General features: G+C 32.8%; 1 protein-coding gene across 2 annotated transcripts in view; it reads left to right on the top strand.

Annotated features, from left to right (window-relative positions):
- Window positions 1-5,095: 5,095 nt before the first annotated feature.
- The window catches only part of LOC139514377 (exportin-1-like), a 667,034-nt gene continuing 647,870 nt past the window's right edge, over window positions 5,096-24,259 (top strand). For both annotated transcript variants that reach the window (XR_011662605.1, XM_071303532.1), the window contains exons 1-10: window positions 5,096-5,203; window positions 19,304-19,456; window positions 19,801-19,975; window positions 20,478-20,584; window positions 21,281-21,396; window positions 21,740-21,854; window positions 22,163-22,282; window positions 22,902-22,956; window positions 23,366-23,439; window positions 24,006-24,164. Coding sequence is in view for 1 of the 2 variants with exons in the window: in XM_071303532.1 (XP_071159633.1) it covers window positions 19,325-19,456; window positions 19,801-19,975; window positions 20,478-20,584; window positions 21,281-21,396; window positions 21,740-21,854; window positions 22,163-22,282; window positions 22,902-22,956; window positions 23,366-23,439; window positions 24,006-24,164 (1,053 nt within the window). In the remaining variant the exon portion in view is untranslated. The remainder of the gene's footprint in view (window positions 5,204-19,303; window positions 19,457-19,800; window positions 19,976-20,477; window positions 20,585-21,280; window positions 21,397-21,739; window positions 21,855-22,162; window positions 22,283-22,901; window positions 22,957-23,365; window positions 23,440-24,005; window positions 24,165-24,259) is intronic.

Here is a 24,259-nt window from a genome sequence, read left to right as displayed (position 1 = left end):
ATAAAACTATTTGTCTGCTATTTACCTGTATGACTATCATTCGGGTGCAAATGAAATATTTCTATTTTAACGCAGATGACTGAAGTATGGGTAGTGGCGCAAAAGAAATGCTTATTGGCACAAAAGCAAATCACCGCTATATTTGTTGTATTGAATGATTGTAACGTTAACATGTCCAACTGACAGGTATCGTCTAACCTTGACCTTATTTTAATGATTCAGTGGTTATTTTTTGTGTTTTGGTCTTTTTTTCCAGTTCTGTATGCAATAGGTCAACTTTATTTGGTGTATGGAAACATTTTACTCTGTATCCATGTCAGTCTAGTATGCTTTATTTGACATTGACCTCATATTTACGGTTCATTGATCAATGTTCCAGTTTGGTTTTTTTCTTGTCTGTTTTTCTAATTAAATAAGCAATAGGTCAACTATATATTTGGTGTATGGAATGATTGTAAGGTTTATATGTCTGTGTGGCAATCATCCGCTGACCATGACCTCATTGGTCAATCTTAAATTTTCCTGAATAAGTTTGTTTCTTTATACTATATTCAATAGGTCAACCAATCAAAAGCATGTACTGATGGCAAGGTGTACATGTCAGTCTGACAGGGTGTATGGAATGATTGTAAGGTTTATATGTCTGTGTGGCAATCATCCACTAACCATGAACTCATTGGTCAATCTTAAATTTTCCTGAATAAGTTTGTTTCTTTATACTATATTCAATAGGTCAACCAATCAAAAGCATGTACTGATTGCAAGGTGTACATGTAAGTCTGACAGGGTTCATGTGACCCTGATCTCATTTTCATGATTCATTGCTCAATCAATTAAGTTTTCCTGGTTAAGTTTGTTTCGAAGATGTGTAATAGGTCAACTCTATTTAAAGCGTATTTGGTATATGGAATGATTGTATTTCCAGTTTGATTTATACTACAAGCTGGATTTATACAGACTTTCAAGGAAGACCATTAAAGAAAATATAATTCGTTCAAACATCAGGCCAACAATGTAAAGAGCTGTAAATTTTCTTTCGCAACTTGTTTTTCCTCGCCGGAATTCCAACTCATGCTACGAAGATATCGTGGCACCAAATCGCCTTGCACTATGCCTGACGCACTGGACCACAGTGCACTCGACCACCTAGGCTCTAAAATAATAAAGTTTTCGGTGGCCAGATGTTTCCTTTCCTCGTCTGTTTTTATCTGGCGTCATAACACAGTACATGATAATCATATATAAGGCATGAAGATGGAATTTTTGCAGATCAGCTGAATGATCTATCCTGAAGAATCTTACAAACTAATGCAGGATGCAGTCACAAAAATAATTATATTATAAGTACGTCTAAACTAGTGACAACTCTGCGGAAGATTTTATACAACTGATCACCAGCAGTGATGGTGATACAAGGCTGAAAATACATTCTGTATAGATAAATCGTCTAAACATCAGTCCAACAATGATAAATCTGTAATATGCTTTCGCTAAATTTTTGTTCTTGCCTCGCCAGGATTCAAACTTATACTACTGAGATATCTTGGCAACAAATCGCCTTGCACTGTGCCCGACGCTCTAGACCACTCGACCAACTATGCTCTACCATGAATAATAAAGCTTTCGGTGGCCGGGCGTTACCATTCCTCGTCAGTTTTTATCTAGCATCGTAACACAGTACATGATAAATAAGGCATGAAGATGGAATCTTTACAGATCAGCTGAATTATCGTAAAGGATCTTACAAAATAATGCAGGATGCAGTCATAGAAATAAGTATATTACAAGTACGTCTGAACCAGTGGCAACTCTACAACAGATTTATCCATCGGATCACCAGCTGTGATGGTGATACAAGGCTGAAAATACATTTTGCATATATAATTCGTCGAAACACCAACCCAGCAATGTTAGATCTTTTAATTTGCTTTCGCAAATTTGTTTTTCTTCCCTCGCCGGGATTCGAACTCATTCTATCGTGGCACCAAATCGCCGTGCACTGTGCCCGACGCGCTAGAGCACTCGACCACCTGGAGCAAGGATGAAGAACTTATACAACTTTATATGATGTCTTTTCTGTTATACATATAGTGTCATATTGCAACCGTTTGCTTTAATTACTATTTTTTAATACTAGTAATATGATTTATTTTCACGTGTGTTATTGTTCTCATATATCGGAATGTTACAGTCACTATAAATGGTTTATTTGTGTTTCCACGTTTCCACTCGGCTTCTTCTTTTCGAAATATTAAAGAAAATCTAAATTAAAAGTATGATTTCTTCAATTCCACTGAAGCACCAACTTAGCGCATGTGGAATTATGTTGATCAAAGATGAAAACAATCACGAGTCTGATAAACATAAAACTTGCAGCAGGAAGAATTCCATCTATGAAAATTCATAAACAACTTTTAAAACAAAAGTCATTGAAGTTCGGCAGCAGCGTAGATACAATTGACGATAGAAACAATTGAGTGCGAGAGAGATTAAAAGCGGGGTCATTTCACCCTGACCCCGTATTTTACTGTCAGTTAGATAATTTTATCATGACAAATTGTATTCCTCTTTTCAAGAAAGACTATTAAAGAAAAGTGATGCACTGGGACTGATCTGTTTAACTTCCGGTATATGATGGGATCAAAGTAAAATGACAGCAATCCAAAAGTAACCCGTACTATACCTTAAGAAATACATCAGATTTAACAAAAAGTGCAAAGTGTAATGACATTCATGACATCAATCCAAAAGTAACCCGAACTATACCTTAAGAAATACATCAAATTCAACAAAAAGTGCAAAGTATAATGACAGCAATCTAAAGGTAACCCGAACTATACCTGAAGTAATGCATTAGATTCAACAAAAGGTGCAAGTTCAAGGTAATAGTAAAATGTCTTTCAAATTATCTTTATATCGGAGAATTTTCAAAAGAAGACATGATGAGAAACAACAACTTGAAACATTTATTCATTTAGACACATGGTAAACTGTGGACGCTTTCCCCTTTTACTAGATTTATAAAAAAAAAACTGTGATACTGCAATTTATAATCTCTACCCAATTCGAGTTTCAGAGCTAAGCCTCGTAATTAAGGATAGATTTAAAAAATTTAATCACAGAAACAGACATGAAAAAATCTGGCCAATATTATACAGAAACAAAAGTGTTCTAACGTCCTGAGTTAAGGAATGCTATGTCACGGTTCGAAACGACAGTCAATAATCATTACAAAATGTTATTATTAAACCTTATAGTGATCTTGGGTAAATTGCATTCAACTCGTCCGTTTGTATGTCTCAGGGGCGGGGTTCCCAACCAGGGACAAAGGGTCCCGGGTTCCAACTATATGTGCCTATTCAAATGCATTGATCGTCAAAAAAAAGGGGGGTTCCAACCCCCGGAACCCTCCCCCTGGATCCGCCAATGTGTCTGTCCGTTCGTCTATTATATACAATTCTAAAGAAAATGAGACAGAACACAGGAACTGTTGAGAAACAGAAAACTTCACAACACAAATAAGTGCTTCATCATCAGAGCTTCCCAGTTGGGAAAAGGGGTGTCGCCTCAGATCAGAGTGCTGCTCTAAACGTGTTGGGACATTTTCTGCGACCCACAGACCTGCCATCAGAATAGAAGGGCATCAAATTAAACTTGTGTTATCTTAATATCGGAAAGCAAGAACACATTAAATCATTGAAGTGAAAATTGGTAAGAATATTTACTAACAAGAACTATCTTTAAAAAAAGATATCCGACGTATTTAAATTTGAGTATATGTTTAAAACTATCATTTTGATAACCCTCAGAAGCACAAAGATACCATTTAAATAACGTTTTCTCTGTTTGTGTTTAGTATTCTCAGTCATCGTATCTTTCTGTTTACATTCACCATGTTCACCAAAACCCCGCGGAAATCTCACATGCGTAGGTGCGTTCTAAAAGTCATGCCGGTACGTTCGTACAACAAAGTTTACATTAAAAATTATATAATTGTCCCGAATAAACAGCTGTCACGGATGGAAAGAGCTATTTGAGAAACAATTATTTTAATAAAAATATAAATCTTTGTAAGATCTAGTTCAAATATTTACAGTTTTTCACTTGCTTTCCATCACGATATAATTAACGAGACGTTTTTTCAAAAACAACCAAATCACCCACCATGACAGCATTTTGTCCAATCACAAAAAGGATTTTCGAGCATGCGTATTCTGTTGCCACAGTTAAGCGTCCTTAAGTTCAAAGGACACACACCGAAACTATACCGACTACGTCGGAAAAAAGCAAGACAAATATTTAGAAAAAGAGTACATTTCAGAATGACAGTCGTCTGTTAATTCTGATTCAAAAGTAGTTGCTCGGATAGAAAAAAAAACGCTACTGTTATACTGTACATTCTACTTTTTGACACTGTTTTAAAACAATTATATCTTTAATACCGTGATGAAGTCTATGATATTATCAAGTTAAAAGTCAGTAATAATCTCATTTATTTTTTTATATTTCAACAAATTTGTAGTACTTGATTGTCCATTATAAGTCTTACTAGAATTTACAAATCTGTCTCAAATATGATCGAAACTTGGCTTAGATAAAAGAACTGAGACAGCAATCGTCAGTCTAGCTTTTTACAAAAGCTATTACTTGCATTTTGATTGAGTGACCGATTTTTGAAATCGAAAGTAAAAGTAGGTCAAATATTGCGTTTGGGAAACTATATTTGATTGGATAAATGATAAAAATTTTCCATTTGAAAATATCACCGTATTTTGCCCAAAAGTGGGAACAAGAAATTTCTTTTATAGTTATCAACTGTCTAAATGTTTTAAATATATATCTATCGACTTTCAAAAATGTGTTATTTCTTAATTAAAAGTAAAATGTATTTTATCCCTGCGAGAGTACAAACCAATCAAAAAGTTGCTAACAAAATATGTGTTTACGTTAATTAATGAGTTAATGAAGTTTTTACTTTGCAACTAAAAATTTATTTAGTCATAATTATTTCTTATATACTATTGAATAATTGCCAGTTTACTATTATTTCGTTATTTTTATCGAAATATTTGTCTAAACTTAAATTACGGATTTTACCGAGAACCAATCTGAATGGCGGTTCTTTGCCAGTTTCAACCGGTTAGTCAATTTTTGATGCTTTCTCACAAGAAGTTGGGTTTGGCCAGAAGAAGAATTAGAAGAGGTAAAATTGGTTTTTAGGGGAAGTTTTTGTATTTCGTTGTTTCATTGTCATGTTCTGAACATTGTCATAGTTTCGTTAAACACGTTTGAAATTTCTCTCATGGAGGCAGCCATATTTGAAGATACAAACAAAAACAAACGGAAGCCTGCTTAGTCATGTGATTCGGGACGTAAAATTCAAACTGTTCAGCGGCAGTGTGGTGGAAAATTCCACTATCATTATGCTCATAAAATTAAGTTAAATGATAATTTTCGTGATTAAAAGTTAATTTCTGAAAATAAAGAAATGATATTATTCAAATTGTTTTCTTATTAGCATAGTTTTTCTTCATCCAAAAAGTTTTCTATTTATGCCTATGGACATGGGTCATTTTCAAAAAATGTCGAATTTTCAGTACACCCATGCTAATTTTTTTTATTTCTAATGGAAATTTCGGTTGAAATGGCTCTAATGAAAGCTTGACGGGTTTGTGATTCAGATCATTAATAATAAACACACCTTACATCTATTTTGATAAGATTAAACTGCATTTAAGTCCGATTTTGGGGGTATTTGTGTGCGTACAGTGTCGGAAAACCACATTTTAAATGATTTATTTCTGATTTTCTGATCGCCTTGATAATTGCAAAAGGAACTTTTAAAGAACGTTAATTATCACTCTAACGAAAAAATAGTAGCTTCTTTATCATTGTATGTAACATATTATCCACAAACTAAATTCAATCAGCATACAGGAGGTTCATGTCTATCCTGTTACCGCTACTTAAATCAGTCAATAAATTATTCTCCCTATGAATATTGAATCAGTCGGTGTTGATTTCAAAAGTGCAAAGTAATCTTTACATTTAAATAGCCTCGTTTCGTGAACGACAGTGTAGAGAAAAGATATTTCAAGACATTTAGTGAAAAAAAAAGAGAACTTTTTTTCATGTCTATGCTGTTACCAACAATTTTGATTAACTACACCAAAAGTATGCTTTTAAAAAGTGCAATAATGTGTTGGTAACCAAATTCACAATAGAAAACCATAATCACTTCACTAAAGGGAGTAGTCATTTCACAACAGCAATCAAAAACGAAGAAATTTGTCTATCCTGTTACTGTGGTTGCTATGGTTACAGTAACAGGATAGACAAAACGTCGTTATTTTTTTATCTTAACATATACATGATATAGGTGCAAAACAAAAGAAATATTTCGTTGTTTGAACTCATCTTAAGTTTATAAAGACGTCTTTATCTTCCCAATTAAGCATTTGCAGGTGCAATATTTATATGGTTAACAGGATAGACCTTTATATAGTGATATATCAGAAACGTACGTTCCTGTTACCAATGAAATAAAGAGAAAAGTAAACTTACTTATGAGGAATTTACCTGATGTTGGGTTTATTTAAAAGAGTGAAAAAATGCTGAACAATATAAATTGCTATCTTAGACTTGCATTACTGGTGGTAATTTTTACAACCTTTGAAAACCAATTTTTAGAGGTATTTTTCAGTACAACCTGGAAAATTGGCAAATAATCTATTATTTTACAGCAGTGGCTGATCCAGGGGGGGGGGTTCCGGGGGTGCACACCCCCCCTTTAGTTTTGCCGATCAATGCATTTGTATCGGGACATATGTTTTGCACCCCCCCTTTGCCCTGGGTGCCCTGGGTTAGCACCCCCCCCCCCCCCCCCCCTTTCGAAAATTCCTGCATCCCCCCCTGTTACAGAATGAATATATATATATAGAAGTTTATTCTCTTGAAAACCATCTAATTGGCTACATAAAACAAGCTTAACATTTTATCTAAACCTTTTCTTAATAACCTAAAATTTCTTTTGAAAATTGTAACAGGATAGACAAAATATTGTACCACCGATCACAAATGTTTCAAGATATTCTTGTTTGACATTAAGATTGCATCTTTTAATATGTTGTTCTTAAAGTACTGTTTGTTTTGATTTGCTTATGTAGTGGGTTGTTTTTAAAAATAACTTCAATGTACAATGTATTAATAAATTTTTCAATTTCAAAATTCATCATTTTTTGAAAATGACCCACGTAAGTACAGGGTTTTTCATAGCTTTTTCTTTCAATCCCTCTTGGGATAATCCATTCATCATCAACAGTCACGTCTCAGTCATTACAGCTGAACAGACGTGCTGGGCCAGCTCTCCTTTACCTGCTATCTTCGATGAGGGTTTACTTTTAGATGATCAACGACTTACTACTTTATTAAATTAGAGAAATTAGATATAATCCTAATAAACTTAATCATCCTTAGAATGAATTGTTCCTATTGTTTTCTGCTTCACGCTCACAGGCTGATTCATTAAAAGAATGATGACTGCCACAGGCTGAATTTCTGCTGAGTTTTTATAAAAACATAAATTTTCTGCTTATGTGAACTACAGGAGTGGCTACGCAGACAAGAACTTGGCCATATTTAAACATCACATAATACATGCAAGGCCAAAGTGGAATTACTCTCTGGATGTCATGTTTTGTTAGCGCTCTCACATGTACCATTCATGCCAACTTTTTATGAAACTTATATCTTGGGTTCAAATTAGCAATTTATGCCCCTAAAAATGTTTATTCTGTAGAAAATATAAATGTTATCACTCTAATGTGTTTGTTCAATTCTTGCCAGAAATTTCAAAGTTTAAATCAGAAATGTATTTGTAAATACATTTCGGATCAAATGTTTTTACTGAGTGATGCCCCTTGGAAATCTAAGTTTGTTTGCTCTGAAGCCTAAGTTTTACAGAATAATGAAAGTGCTTTTTGTTGTTTTTGCCCTGGTACCTAGGATAGATAAAATATGTACAACAGTGATATAGGAACAAGTGTTCTTTTATTCCACTGGAAAAATTAATCCATATAAACTGAACACTGTTTACACTTTGAATACAGAGACTGAGAGTAATCAATTAATGCACTCTGAAAAGTTTTAAGACAATACAGAGACTGAGAGTAACCAATTGATGCACTCTGAAAAGTTTTACAGCTTTTACATTAATGCTAGCAAGACAAATCTTTGTTTGGCTTGCTTGCTTTGTTTGTATCAATGTTTGCTCAAGCATGGTAATTAAGATAGGCGGGGCTTCAGCTTGTATACATCATACTTAAAGGGAAAATTCACGATTTTTTACTTATGGTTTAAATATGTTCATTATGACATAATATATATATTCACAAAGTTTTATCGCTATATGTGCAGTAATAAAGGAGAAATTCAATAATTAATGAAAAAATATCAACCACTTCCTGTAGGTCGTGACGTTTTCTCCTGATTTTTGCATGCCGGGATTTAAAATACAATCATTAAAAGTCTTGGTTTTTAATCATATTTTAACGTAATCGTAAGCGCGCCGATGACTTATGCTTTATCTAATAACCATCCGATAATAAGAAGATAAAACGCACAGACGTTCAATTGTACTCATTCGTGAGATAAATTATCTATGTTAAACGTATATATTCGAATTATGTTTGTAGACAACACAAAAAGTTATAAATTTATTTTTAATAAATGCATTTTCGGACTGATAAGGTGAACAAATTAAAGTACAATAATCTGTAAAGACAATATGTTGGTGTGCTCATGATTATTGACCTTTTACTATCTCTGCTATGACTAGGTTTATACGATGTGTGTATTCAATTCACGGTTCTGTGGCAATACTAGTAGATGGCTTGTTGAAAGGTAAATTGTTATTTGCACTTCGGTATTTAACCACGCCTCTAGGGCACACCTTGCCAGGTGTGACTGTCTATTCGGATCAGTGGGAGCATTTAATACACACATTACAAATACATATTCAAGTTGGTGACAAATAAAAATTGGTCGCCGTGGAATTATTTAATTATATTTGGTGCAATTATTTATTTGAATTCAAATAAGTTAATTTACTAAGAAATACACAATTTTCGGTTAAAGACGGGAAACTTAATTCATATGTCAGAATGAAATGATATACAAGTCTTGTCCTTGATTTATGTCTCATAAAAAAGGGGGACTTAGAAATTAGAAATAGCTTTACTAAATCATTTTTAAAGGCAGTGCTTTAAGGCCTGACTTTTAAGTCATGAGGTTCATCTTTTCATACGCAATCTATGCAGGGGGTCTTTTGGCCAGAAATAGATCCGGAAATGTTCGAATTTCTCCTCTTCTTTTTATGGTATGATATGGTTTTTGTTTCTTTCATTTACATTGGGGACTAAAGAAACGATCAGTGTGTATTGTTCATTTTATAGAACTTGTTATTAGTGTGTATTTTGCATTATAAGCAGTCAGCCTGACTACAAACTATCATTATGTGTATTCCGTGTGGAAAGAGGTCGGGTCAATTTCGAGTGTTATCTGACATCTAAAGATTCTTTAATTAGTTCAGACGTTGATATAACAATGAAAAGTCGGCTGAACATGATTAATATTGCATCTTCTATAATTCAAAGCGGAATTCGGTTTAATAAACGAGAAACCGTAAAGCGTTTTCAATTTCGGTATTAGTTATGTATGTTGTCTACGTATTATCCTGGTTCCCGGTACTACGTTCCGAGTATTAGCTATTTGATATATGTGATGTGTAACATTACGATCGGGTACCAGCCAATCTACGTGTGTATGTGTACATGATTTCCCGCCAAAATGACCGAATTACACTATGGAAAAAAGTCCATAAACGTTCCGTATAATGATATGCAAATTCATAATTAATCGTAACTTTTTTTATCTTTGTATAATAATTATAACAAAATGGATTCCACAAAATTGAAAATAGCATTATTTTACGAGGATTTCTCATATTTTTCTCACTTCCGGGCGCAGTAATACGTATGTTTTGAAGAAGCTCGAAGAATTTGACGAAGTGAATTGAGAAGGAAACGGATAGACATACGTCCTTGCTATCAGGTAAAACAATTTAAATGTACAGAACAAACACATTTACTTCACACAAATAGTACAGGCTTAAGCTTTTTATTGTCTTGTATACACGACTGTAGTCTAGTGTTTAAACGACGGCGGTGACCTACAAGGTACGGGTCATACTGGGTCAAGTCTAAATATGTAAACATATCCACGTGCTATTAGGTAGAAAGCATCGTAATGCAATATCTACAATTTTTTCCTCCTTTATACATCGTTTAACCAGATATATTTCTCCTTTATACATCGTTTAACCAGATATATTTCTCTTTCAAATACACTTAAACACGGGTTGTACTAGTGTTATCTTGTCCTTATTAAAGTTCATTTGTTGATGTTTAAATATTTTTGACCGACTGAACACAGGAGTGAATGAATGCAAGACTTGGGCTGTACAATGATAGTGTACGTATATCATACTGATAATTATTCTAGCAGTAATTATGTTAATTTAGGATTTAATGACAGGATTTCATGAGCTATGCCTCAGGCTTTCTGAAAAAAATATCAATGACAATGTTAACAGGAACAAAACATTGACACGAATGATGCTCTCTTCTATGTTATAGTTATTTAGGTATGTGTGTTGCATAAGTTTCAAAAAAACTTAAGTTATAAAACTTTTTTTCAGGGCACAAACCCACTTTAAAGAGACTTGTCTACTGCCATACCCATCCTATTTTCGTGCACCATTTGCAAGCAAGAGACTGAATGGTTTGCAAAATTAAAAATCAGGACGGTGTCCAATTAAAACAAAAGAACTAAACTGGATGAATATTGTAGGAGAAATCTAGAGGAAAGTTTTGATTTGTGAAATTGGTTTTCCTGAAAAGTCATTCATCCTAGCCTGCAGAAAGGAACTATAACTGTCCACCACCAACTGACGAGCTAATGTTGAGCTTCACATATGGAATTACTAAAATACCATTATGTCTATGTTTTCAGCACAGATTTCACAAGTTATGACACAGCTGTGCTTTTTTATACCTGTTAAAAAAAGAGGGACGAAAGATACCAAAGGGACAGTCAAACTCATAAATCTAAAACAAACTGACAACGCCATGGCTAAAGATGAAAAAGACAAACAGAAAAACAATAGTACACATGACACAACATAGAAAACTAAAGAATAAACAACACGAACCCCACCAAAAACTAGGGGTGATCTCAGGTGCTCCGGAAGGGTAAGCAGATCCTGCTCCACATGCGGCACCCGTCGTGTTGCTTATGTGATTACAAATCCGGTAAATAGTCTAATTCGGTAGGTCAAATTCATGAAGGGGATTGGCGTTACGACGTAAGGAACATATCCGATATCATTTGTGAAATGGTTATTCCATAACGGTCAACCAACTCGTGATGGCGTCCGTAAAATTTACGAAGGGATGATTTCAACTTCACCATTTGGAACTCTTGATTTAATAGCTTCCTTGTGAGCAGTAACCCTCTATCAAGAAAATCATGATAGGAAATGCAAGCACGGGAATATCGTATCAATTGAGAGATATATACCCCGTATGCAGGTTAAAGAGTTGTATACTAAATTTTATTTTTTTATCAATAAATATATATTGTGTCATTTAAGAACTTGTATTTTGCCAAAAGATGCATACTAGTGAATGCAAGTGGTGCAGTTCATTTTGCTTTGGTATATAGAATTGAATTACAATTGTTCATGCATATTGGAATGCTTATAAAAATAAGGAGATGTGGTACAATGTATATGATATTTAGTGAGTTTATCAAGCAAAAGTGAATAAGAAATAGGTATAAGCAGTTATAGGTACTACTGTATAATCTCAAACAATGAGAAAAACTCATACCGTAAAGAGAATTTCATATTTACAAGTAAGTTTTGTTTTTGCGTTGAATAATTTTCTTCTATTGTTTTAATTGCAAATATGGGAAGTGGTTAAAATGCTAATGAGACAGCTGTTATGGCCACATAGCCTTAATTGAAAACTTCTTTTTCATTCATACCGGTAGATTTTGCCTGGAGTTGAATTGAACTTATATACAATGGGATAACATCTTTTTCCATAAGTGGGGCGAGTTGGCATTACTAAATTCATCCTGGTTAATAATATATTTATCTAGATTTCACCGATTTCCATTAGGTGGGACCAGTTGGCAGGAGTTTTATTAACGTGATTTAACACAGTTCACAAGTGGGGCGATTTGGTAATCGGGGTTGGGGCAGTTTTTTTGTCGAGCCTGCGACTTTTGATGCAGAAAGCTCGACATAGGGATAGTGCTACGGCGGCGGTGATGTTAGCTCAGTTCTGAAAAGCTTTATATTTTAGAAGGTGGGAGACCTGGATGCTTCATACTTTGTATATGGTTGCCTAATGTTACGAAGTTTCCGTCAGTCACATGTCCAATGTCCTTGACCTCATTTTCATGGTTCAGTGACTACTTGAAAAAAAAGTTAAAATTTTTTGTAATGTTAAATTCTCTCTTATTATAAGTAAAAGGATAACTATATTTGGTATGTGCGTACCTTGAAAGGTCCTCTTGCCCGTCAGACAGTTTTCATTTGACCTCGACCTCATTTCATGGATCAGCGAACAAGGTTGAGTTTTGGTGGTCAAGTCCATATCTGAGATACTATAAGCAATAGGTCTAGTATATTCTGTGTATGGAAGCACTGTAAGGTGTCCAACTGGCAGGTGTCATCTGACCTTGACCTCATTTTCATGGTTTAGTGGTTAAAGTTAAGTTTTGTGTTTTGGTCTGTTTTTCTTGTACTGTTTGCAATAGGTCTTCTATATTTTGTGTATGGAATGATTGTAAGGTGTACAGGTCTACCTGGCAGGTGTCATATGACCTTGACCTCATTTTCATGGTTCAGTGGTCAAAGTTAAGTTTTTGAGTTTTGGCCTTTTTCTAATACTATATGCAATAGGTCAACTATATTTGGTGTATGGAAATATTTCATGATCTACATGTCAGTCGCGCAGGTTTTATTTGACCTTGATCTCATTTTTTACGGTTCATTGCTCAGTGTTAAGCTTTTGTGTTTTGGTCTGTTTTTCTTAAACTATAAGCAATAAGTCAATTTTATTTGTTGTATGGAAGAATTGTTAGCTGTACATGCCTACCTGGCATGGTTTATCTGACCTTGACCTCATTGTCATGGTTCAAAGGTCAATGTTTAGTTTTCTTGGTTTATGTTAAGAATATGTGACAGTTGTAATAAAGCTTTATTATTAGGACTATCAACATAATATCAATGATTAGTAAAGAAGGCGAGACATTTCAGTGTGTGCACTCTTGTTTTTAAAGTGGGGCGAGTTAGTGAAAAAGTGGGGCGATTTGTCATGGATTCCCTTCAAATATATTCTAATGTGGTTTTTGGCTTCTTCGTGCATTAACAAGCTCATAGCCATTGTTGAATTAATTGTTTTCTTTAAAATAGTTGACAAAATTGCTCTTACAAACTTTCCATTTGGGAGCCTCGAGCTCGATGGGGGAAATACTCTGCAAATACTGACAGTTGGCAGGTATGGTCATCAAAAAGTTGACATGTTACTATGTACATTTACCATTATGTTACTTGATGTTCTTGCTATACACACAGTACAGAGACTAGTCAATCTTTGTGAACTATTTTTTATGGGAGTCATAGAATATGCGTATACAATCAAAAATTAAAAATAGTCTATTTAAATTGAAAAGGAAAAGTTCTTATATGTCTAAAGAAGAGGGACGAAAGACACCAAAGGGACAGTCAAACTCATAAATTTAAAGCAAACTGACAAGGCCATGGCTAAAATGCATTTCATGGGAGGCACAGAAAATATACTGTAAACAGTAGACTATAGATATAGGTGAACTAGGTACAAAAGAACTCTAAATCTTAAATTCTACAAACCACCTCTGTTCTATGGAAGATAATGATATAACTGGACTAGAAATACACACAACCTGTAATTAACTGCCTTTACAGCGCTTTCGCGCTTTGATTATTTGTGTTATTGGGCGAAAAAATGTACGAGATCACTTACATTTAGACTTTTGAAAGCCATGTATTAATTAATATATGAAACTATCTGAAGATAACTCTACCGAAGCGGAATATAATATGTACGAATAAAGAAAAAATACTTTTGTATTGGAATGGAATCGAAAAATTACGAATAGATATTCTTTTCAAGTGTGAAAAACGTCAACCAAATTTATTCATAATCGGGAACGTCCTTATTAAAATCTGAGACTACTATAATAATCGTCGTCTCCCAACGTATATATATACTTAAATAACTATTTGACCAACGATGTTTAAAATTAAAAGACAACGAATTTAATGTTATCATTCCCTATTTTTGAATGTTATTATAAGTCTGTTCAACTTGCAAGAATACCCCTAAAGCGGACAAATATCCGACAAGCAGTTTATTCTTTAAATTGCTGTCATTGAATATCAAGAAAGAAAATAAATCCCGAAATTGATACTCAATAGTTTTCCTAGAAAATATTCACATCCCTTGGGGATTATTAGTGTACGTCCAGTTGCATATATTTTACATGAATGTTGGAACAATTGTGATGATGACAAATTTCGTCCTTTATTCGAGAACAATCTAATTGATATATAAATCTGTGAGTTTACTATGTTCTTAACTTCGATGAACCAAAGCAAGTTATAAATTGACCTGTATTTAAATCAAATTGTTTCTTTTTTTTCTTCTTCTTCTTTTGGTATACAATAGTCAATCGAATTCGTTGATTACATACTGTTGGCATACGTGGACTAGTCTATAATAATTTACAAAACTTTTACCACAATTTACACAAAATGTATGTTTCTTTCTTATGTTCAATGTATACATGTATACATATTTTAAATTGCGCTACTTACTATAGTTCCGTAACTTTCTACCCAGGCGTATGTATACACGAATCGTCGACAAGTGCGCACATTTTTTTAAATCAATAATTCTGGTATGTTCCAATCTGTCCTAAACTATTGACAATGAGTATATATTACATTTTCCCAAATTAACCCTTGGAAAAATATGTAAATAGATTTGTATTTCTTCAATTTTTTTTTTGTATTAATTTTTTTTATAGATAATATTCTTTACACCAGAAATGTTATTTATAAACAAGCGTATGAGTTCAGTAATGACTAGTATAAATATCACTTTCGGACACGCAAGACAAAAATGTATATTATACATGCACCTGATAGTTCAAAATGGAAAGTTATAAGTAACGGTCGTGTACACTGATCAATACCTACAGAAGTGAAACGATGCATGAACTTGCAAGCCAGCCGGACAGGAAATCGATTGAATACCTGGACGTGTCACCTTACACCCCTTCCAATACCTTTGGGAGTAATACCTTTAGCCATGCTGGTGATCAGATGAGGGAAGATCCGAATTTATTTAAATAAAGTTTATTACTTGAAAGAATTATGAACGAATTAGATTTTCGAAAACAATTTCCACGGAACACTTATTTATGATTTGAACTTTGACTTTTTAACTAATTACAATATTATCAGTTTAAAAATAACAGACTATATGGTTATTTAAAAATATAAGACCATTTTCCGTATCAAGTTATTCAGTCAGATAAAACAACCGTACGATTGACAAGATATCGACACGCAATTACGACTACATCGTTTACTGTAGTTTTGTTCCTTTGTGGTTTATAGACATATCGGGATTTTTCATCGGAGAAGGTGACAAGATGGCGGAGAGCAGAGAACTGATACTCAAAATTTAAAATCGATGGTGATCTCTTATTTAGCGGAATAAAACTTTAATATCTATAAATTTGAGCATTTTTATACAGAATGGACATAATATCAATTTTTGATTTTTCTGCGAAGTTTCCCTTTAAATTTTATTGGACGTTATGTTGGAGGTTAAGGACACTAAATTTTAAAACATCACATGATAAATATTCTCACATGTTTCCTTACCTGTAAATATACAATACAGTCAGGATTCTACTTCGTCTAAATTATCTTCCTATTACACCAGTTCATTTTCACAATCGTAGAAACGGAAGACAATTTTTTTTCAGAGATCCAACTTAAGGGGGCTCGCGGGTCTAAATGAAATTTTTTATTTAATATAGGATTTCCCTATATTTTTCTATAAATGAACTTTATCTTATACTTAATAGAAAAATGAAATAAAAAAATGGGGTCACCGTTCATTTACGCTCACAATCTGCCTTCGAAAGGAGCATACATTTTTGTTAATGTCCTTTTTTTCTGTTGAACTAATAGGAGAAATAGCGGTAATATCGAAATAAAAAAAGAACTAAATTACAGAAATCGCTAAAATTTTACAATTATTTAGTCTATGTACAGCTTATTCGAAAACAACAATAAAAAATATAGGTCACCGATGAGTTAAAAAAGATATTTCAATTTTTATGCCAAAAAATGGCATTTTTGCACCAAAGGGAGATAATTTGAAGCTTTTTCAATGATATCTACATTTTAAAAGTCCGCTGGGGCCAACACGATTTGATTTTTTGGAATGACTTTTGTACCATATGATAAAGTAACAGCTACTTAAGGTAATCAATAAAATTTGTAATGAAAAATTAATGTTTAATTTTTTCTGAAAATCTTATACCCGCGAGCCTCCTTAAAGACTGTCGTCAAGCACTTTTAGTAAAATAGCTATTCGAACACACCTACTCTGATTTTGTGATCCATTGGATAGGTATTTTACTTGACCCTATATTTCATCTTTTAGTACTGTGATTTTTTTTTATGTTATAAAGTCAACCTGTAGCTTTGCTATGTAAAATGATAGCGAGATAATGCATCAAATACTCTTGTTTTGTACATTTTCAAGACAAAATATTCATCTCAAACACACCCTAACATAAAAAAGGTGCACTGGATTTTCTCTTTTCGATACAATTTTTCCCATTTTGGAATATTTTCTTGAGTTGCATAATCGAAGGACAGACATGGAAATAACTGACTGAACTAATAGATTTATATTTTATAAAAACAATATTAGGTCAATTAATGTTGAAGGCCAGTTTCTCAGCCTCATACAAGAAAAAAGTTTATATTTTTCTTTCATTGACAAATTATTGTATTTTTACAGGTGACAAAACATGTGAGAATATTTGTCATGTGATGTTTTAAAATTAAGTGTCCTTAACCTCAGACATAACGTCCAATACAATCTAAGTATGATATATACAAGCTGAAGCCCCGCCTATCTTAATTACCATGCTTGAGCAAACACTGATACAAACAAAGCAAGCAAGCCAAACAAAGATTTGTCTTGCTAGCATTAATGTAAAAGCTGTAACAGAGACTGAGAGTAACCAATTGATGCACTCTGAAAAGTTTTAACAGAGACTGAGAGTAACCAATTGATGCACTCTGAAAAGTTTTAAGACGAGAGATGAACTACTCTAGATAAACCCATTTAAAATGCATTTACAATTCAGAATATTAAAAGCTTATTTTGATTTTGGATTCTTTTTTAGCACACTTGACCACAATCATCGGTTGGGCATTTGGTTTTAAAAATGTGTCCTGTGGTCCAGTTTGCACCAATAAGGTCAAGATGGCTAAAAATGGAACATAGGGGATATTTGCACGTATTGTCTTGTAATTAAAATGTAATGTGAAATGATTGTCAATAAGAAAAATATCCACCAGAGTTAAAATGAAGTGGAAGAACACATTAGGCCACCATATGACCTTCAACAATGAGGGAAAACCCATACCGTATAGTCAGTTATAAAAGGCCTGAACATGAAATAATGAATAGAGAAAACAAACAGCCTGATACACCAGACAACCACTGTACTACAGTTGGGACATGTACTTAAAGAATGTAGCAGAGGTAAAATGTGTTAGCAAGGACTTAATCATCCCTCTAACCTAAGATATATAGTTATTAACTGTTAAAGATGGAAAAAAATTGACTGGGGCAGAAATGTTCATTTTTAACCGGATTTTTGTGATAAAAATGTCGGTTATTGATTTGGGGATGTACGGCAGCCGGGCAGGCGGCAATCAAATGTTGTTCGTGCATTTACTCATGAACTGTTCAACCAAAGCTTTTAACATTTTAATATGTTGTTACCGACAACAAATTGAAGGTCAAGTTCAATAATGACGATTTTCACTTTTACCGTTCAGGAGTTGTGGTTCTTGAAAGATTGAAAAATGGTGTTTCCAGTCATGTCCGTGCATTTACACATGAACTGTTCAACTAAAGCTTCCCAAATTTTAATATGTTGTTACTGATGACAAAATGGAGGTGAAGTTCAATAATGACGATTTTCACTTTTACCGTTCAGGAGTTATGGTTTTTGAGAGATTGAAAAATGGCGTTTCCATTCATGCTGTTGCATTTACTCATGAACTGTTCAACCAAAGCTTTTCAAATTTTAATATGTTGTTACTGATGACAAAATGGAGGTCAAGTTCAATAATGTCGATTTTGACTTTTACCATTCAGGAGTTGTGGTCCTTGAAAGATAGAAAAATGGTGTTTCCATTCATGCTGTTGCATTTACTCATGAACTATTTAACCCAAGCTTTTCAAATTTTAATATGTTGATACTTATGACAAAATGGAGGTCAAATTTGATATTGATGATTTTCACTTTCACTGTTCATCACTTATGGTTCTTGTGATATTGCCGGGACACAAATAAATGTTAATAAATCCGGTTTGCTGTCGTTGTGACAGCCTCTTGTTTAAGATTTATGTATACTAAGATTAAGGTGACCAAAACTAACTCTCAACTATATTTAGAATTATTGTCCTGAATTGACTATTGAGATTTTTTTGAATGCCTTGTATCTTGAAAACTTGAATGAAGAGCCTGAGAGAAACACTTGAAAAAATGCGAAAGTGATCAATCAGACAAGATTTACAAATAAAGCAACTTGACCAAAGTTAACATAAATTGAATTTTTACACTTGATAATTATATTACTGTAAATTCAGATATTATTGCGAGATTTTTTATTAATGTGAATAACGCTATTGGGTTAGTCAGAATAACAAGAACCTGATATTTAAAACACAACTGTATACAGCTTTTCCATAAATCACATTAATTAATCTGGCATTTTTGTTATTCTTCCAACTTCTGATTATAAATGCATGCAATAATTTCTAAATCAACAGTACAACTATACATGTAGCTCTATTTTTTTTTTTAGGTCAAGATAAAATTATTGTGAATGCCGCCCATAGTTATGAACTCGGCTAATTTATCCGATGAGGTGTCCAAGCTTCTGGACTTTAGCCAGAAGCTCGATATCAACCTTCTGGACAATGTGGTTTCCTTAATGTACACTGGCAATGGCACTCAGGTATACAGTTTATTTATTTATTTCCGTTATATATGTTATTTGTCATCAAATGCACAACATCTAGTTAGAAAAAAGAATAAGTTGATGGTAATCTACATTCTTGTTTTAAATAAAAAGCCTATTATATTTTGATGAAGTAGTAGAATTTAGAAGGAGGTCATCATGAAATGATTAAACAAATATATTGTAGTTTACATGTATGCAAGATTTATCTTATTAAAACCATAAATATTTTTAGACTTTGATAGGTCTGTTTAATGATTCAATGATATGTCACACTTATAAGTTGTATGCTTTTCGATTGCTAACTATCCATATGTCTCTATTTAAAAAATTCTCTTTAGCAAAAAATGGCACAACAAGTTTTGACAGCATTAAAAGAACACCCTGATGCATGGACCAGAGTGGATACAATTTTAGAATATTCTAGTAATCAACAGACTAAATATTACGCACTACAAATATTAGAGAATGTTATTAAAACAAGATGGAAGGTTCTTCCTAGAGCTCAATGTGAAGGTATGTTGATAAAAGTGCTAGTGAATTAAGAATTTAGGGTTTTATTTATATTAAAAAAAATGTTAGGTAGATGCAGCATACTGTGTACAAAAAAAAACGTTATAGTTTATAGAATTGTGACAGGTTTTCTTCTGCAGTGAAATGCATGTTTATGTTTACCCACTGACCCCAACTTATTTTCACTGAAAAATTAGCACATTAATTTTAATCTTCTTGACAGCGATGTTAAACAGAGTAAAAACACATCTGACTGACAAATATAACTAAGAAAATGCTGCTAACCAAATATATAGTTAATGAAAAACTGGGTCTGTAACCTGATAAGGCTATTTCTCAATTGCTGACCTAATAAAACAAAAGAAAAGCGGCTTTGCTGACCTAATGACCTCAATTTTTTTTCAGCAGGTGACAGTTGACGCACATATTATTATTTTTTGTGTCCTTACAATTTCAAGAAAACGTGTGGTGTTAAAATGAAATCTGAAAATGTTGTATTTTGTAGGAATAAAGAAATATATTGTTGGTCTCATCATAAAAACGTCATCAGATAGTGCTTCACTAGAAAAGGAAAAGGTTTACTTAGGCAAACTTAATATGATTCTTGTGCAAGTAAGTATTAATTGTCCAATAAAACATTTTAAAATTTTAAAATAAACTGATATAACTAGCTATAGAGAATATATACGAATCACTGTTTGTCAATTCAAGTTAAGAAATTTTGTCATAGACTTTTACCCATAAATTTCCAAAAAAAACAAAGTTAGTTGAAAAAAACAAAGAAAAGTTGAAATATTTAATGCATTATTGATATTGAGCATTCATTATACACATGTATGTCAAATGAATTTATAGAAACCAAATGTACAATGTTGTGTAAAAACATCAATATTTACTGATGCAACACCACAAAAACTTAACTCCTTACCAGAGAGAACCACATTATCATTTATATGCCGACATCAGTGATTGTTCTTTTGTTTTTGTGTAAAATTAAAATTTTGAACTTTCAACATTGATTTTTGCTTTTAAGGAAAAGTTATAAAGGGAGCTAAAAATTCTAGAAACCAACAGTTATTTAATTCTTTAGAAAAAAATTCTGTCTTGGGAATTTCAGCAGATTTGCTCTTAATGATTTGGGCGTTGTTACACAAAACCTGAATACCAGACACTTTACATTGTCTAGCACAGTACTTAATCCATACTCCCTTTTGCAAGCTTTATTTGTTTTGCTTTTTTCAAAGCATAGCCCTTTATTTTTCAACTTTATCTATGTAACACCGCTAACCAATGTTTTTCTTTTTGCAGATATTAAAATACGAGTGGCCAAGAAACTGGCCTTCTTTTATCAGTGATATTGTTGGTGCTAGTAAAACAAATGAATCACTTTGTCAGAATAATCTTACTATCATGAAATTATTAAGGTAAGTATTTTAATAACTTCTGGTAAAAATTGTTAAGCCCAGCCTTGAATAGTAGGGAGCATTATTTTCTTAGGTTTCTACTTAATTCATCCTTCCAACTTCAAGTGGAAGTTTTTGAAATTTTGTTCTTATAATTCAATATTTCTTTGAACGTCATTCAACTTAAAAAGTCACAAAGAATCATACACCCAACTTTTACATTAGTAAGATCCATGTTAAAGTCTGTTTGACAGTCTTAAAATATTAAGTTGTGGTGTATTTATCACACTTGGGGGAAAGTTTACGGTTGACTTTAGATATCTTTATCTAGATTGTAAATAACAATGTTGTGTATTTTTTCCAGTGAAGAAGTATTTGACTTCAGTAGTGGTCAGATGACACAAGCTAAGGCCAAACATTTAAAAGACAGTATGTGCAGTGAATTTTCATCAGTTTTTCAGTTGTGTCAATTTGTTATGGTAAGTAGACTTTCAATTTTCTCTGAGAACCATATAAGTAAATTCTAACTGATAAGCAATAAATTTTCATTGTCAGAAGGTTTGTTGAAAATTTGGCATCAGGAGGGTAAGCTATCTTATAGACATGATAGAGGGTACAGATACAATTGTATAATCCAACATAGTTTGAATAATTGATTTTACATTCTCATATATATGATAAACAGGAAAGGCTTTTCAGAATGAGAAAGAAAAAATATTTAGTCATTGTAAGTTGTAAATGTTTTGATGTGCATAAAAGATATAGCTTGTGTCATTTTAATTTGTAGGAAAACTCCCAGAATGCTCCATTAGTAGGATCAACATTAGAAACATTACTAAGATTCCTTAATTGGATTCCATTAGGTTATATATTTGAAACAAAACTGATCACAACTCTAATTTATAAGGTAAGCATTCAGAATATGACTAGCTACTTGTTTTTTCTCGCGCACATTATAAAAAGGAGCTGTAATGGTTTGCTCTGTCAGAAGTGAAAACTTAACTCCACTAAATCAGTTACACTTTACTTGCGAATGAGAGCTATTTATGACAGAATAGCTTCATATCATATAGAGTTCTGTACATGATTTTTTTCCAAATTAATTTTTGGGGGATGTGGTTTCATTCCAAATAGATAAGAAGATGTGGTATAAGTGCCAATGAGACAACACTCCATCCTAGTCACTATTTATAAAAGTAAACCATTTTAGGTTAAAAAAAAAATCCTGTCTTTTACACAGAGCCTCAGTTTAAAGCACACACCTGGAAGTCATCTAAAGCAGTTTTTTTTTCAAATTCTTAGTAGTTGTGATTTGGTGTGTACCTATAACACAGTCACATGAATTCTGATCTTTGAAATCTGAAGTCGCTTCTCAGAATACTTTTCTGTAGTTTCTAGTATCTCTTTTGTGTTGTTTGTTTAATTTAAAAAAAAAAAACTAGTACACTTTTGTTACAGTTTCTTTGAGGTAGACGTGGCAATTAATTTAAAATTATGATACATTTTTATTGTATTTTTTATTTCAGTTCTTGTCTGTGCCAATGTTTAGAAATGTTACTTTAAAATGTCTCACAGAAATAGGTAAGTTTGGAAGTTTGTTTTGCCCTTATTGTTGATCTCCAGATGTATATTATAGAGTTGTTATAATAATGAGCCTGAAGAATATTTATGGGGAAATGTATGAATGTAGCTTAAGTTCCTTGTTTGAAACGACAAAAAAATGAATTTTCCATTTTTCTGAGACTCTTGCTACACTAAGTTTACATAAATCATTAACCTTTATACCTAACGATGATTAGAATTGGATGTTGAACATCTAGTGGCATATATTTCATGTACATTTACAACATATATCAGTCTGTTTGATCTCTAGATAAACAGACCTGAGAAAGGGTCATGGATTTAACAGTTACTATGAAAAAAGTTTTGTGTATGTAAGATATTGATGGGCATATATCATGGCAATATGAATACAAATCTTCTTTTACAGCTGCTGTACAAGTATCCCAATATGATGAACAGTTTATCCAATTATTTACTCTTGCCATGACACAACTCAAACAGGTAAGTCAAAAGTCATTTACTACGACTAAGAGATTTAAGCATGTAGGCACCTTCAAACTCCAGCATTGAATCCAATCCTCATCAAACCATGCTTTATGCTTGGCCATTGATCATATTTAATGCTGGTTGATTTTCACAAATATTTGCAATATTATTTAAAAGACAAAAAATAGATGCAACAGTGCAGTTCCAGTTGCATTTAATCTTCATCAAATACTTTTCAGGGACACTATCTTTTATGATATCGAGATCATAGTTACCTGAATTCATTCAAAAATAGCCATTTATATATTACAATATTTTGTGTTTAAATTGTTGACTGAATCTTAAAAAAATGCTGGAAGTGTTATAGAATTCTTTTAATAGTTGTTTTATTTGGTTTTTAAAACAGGAAACAAGCCTCAGTGCCAATGAAGTAATAGATTGGAATAAAATTACTAAAATATGCAGACATAAATAAAATAAGCTTATGTATGTGTTGTACTATGAGAAAGATGAGAATGTTGTTACTTTGTAATTATTTCAACATATACAAAGGTGAGTGATAACAAATATATGTTTTTCAGGTTTTACCTTTACAAACAAATTTGAAAGATGCCTACCAAAAAGGAACAGATGATGAACAGAAGTTTATACAAAATCTTAGTCTTTTCTTGTGTACGTTTTTAAAAGAACATGGCATGTTGATAGAAAGAAAAACAGAATTACATGAAGAATTGTTGGAGGTGAGTGTTCTGGGTATCTCTTATACAAAGCAGTTTAAGGATTGTCTTTTAATTTTTCTATTTTGATTAATAGACTCCTTGATGATGGTTGTATT

Source organism: Mytilus edulis, chromosome 3 (genome assembly GCF_963676685.1).
Source record: "Mytilus edulis chromosome 3, xbMytEdul2.2, whole genome shotgun sequence".
NCBI lineage: Eukaryota > Metazoa > Mollusca > Bivalvia > Mytilida > Mytilidae > Mytilus > Mytilus edulis.
This window is presented reverse-complemented; position numbering and strand designations above follow the sequence as displayed.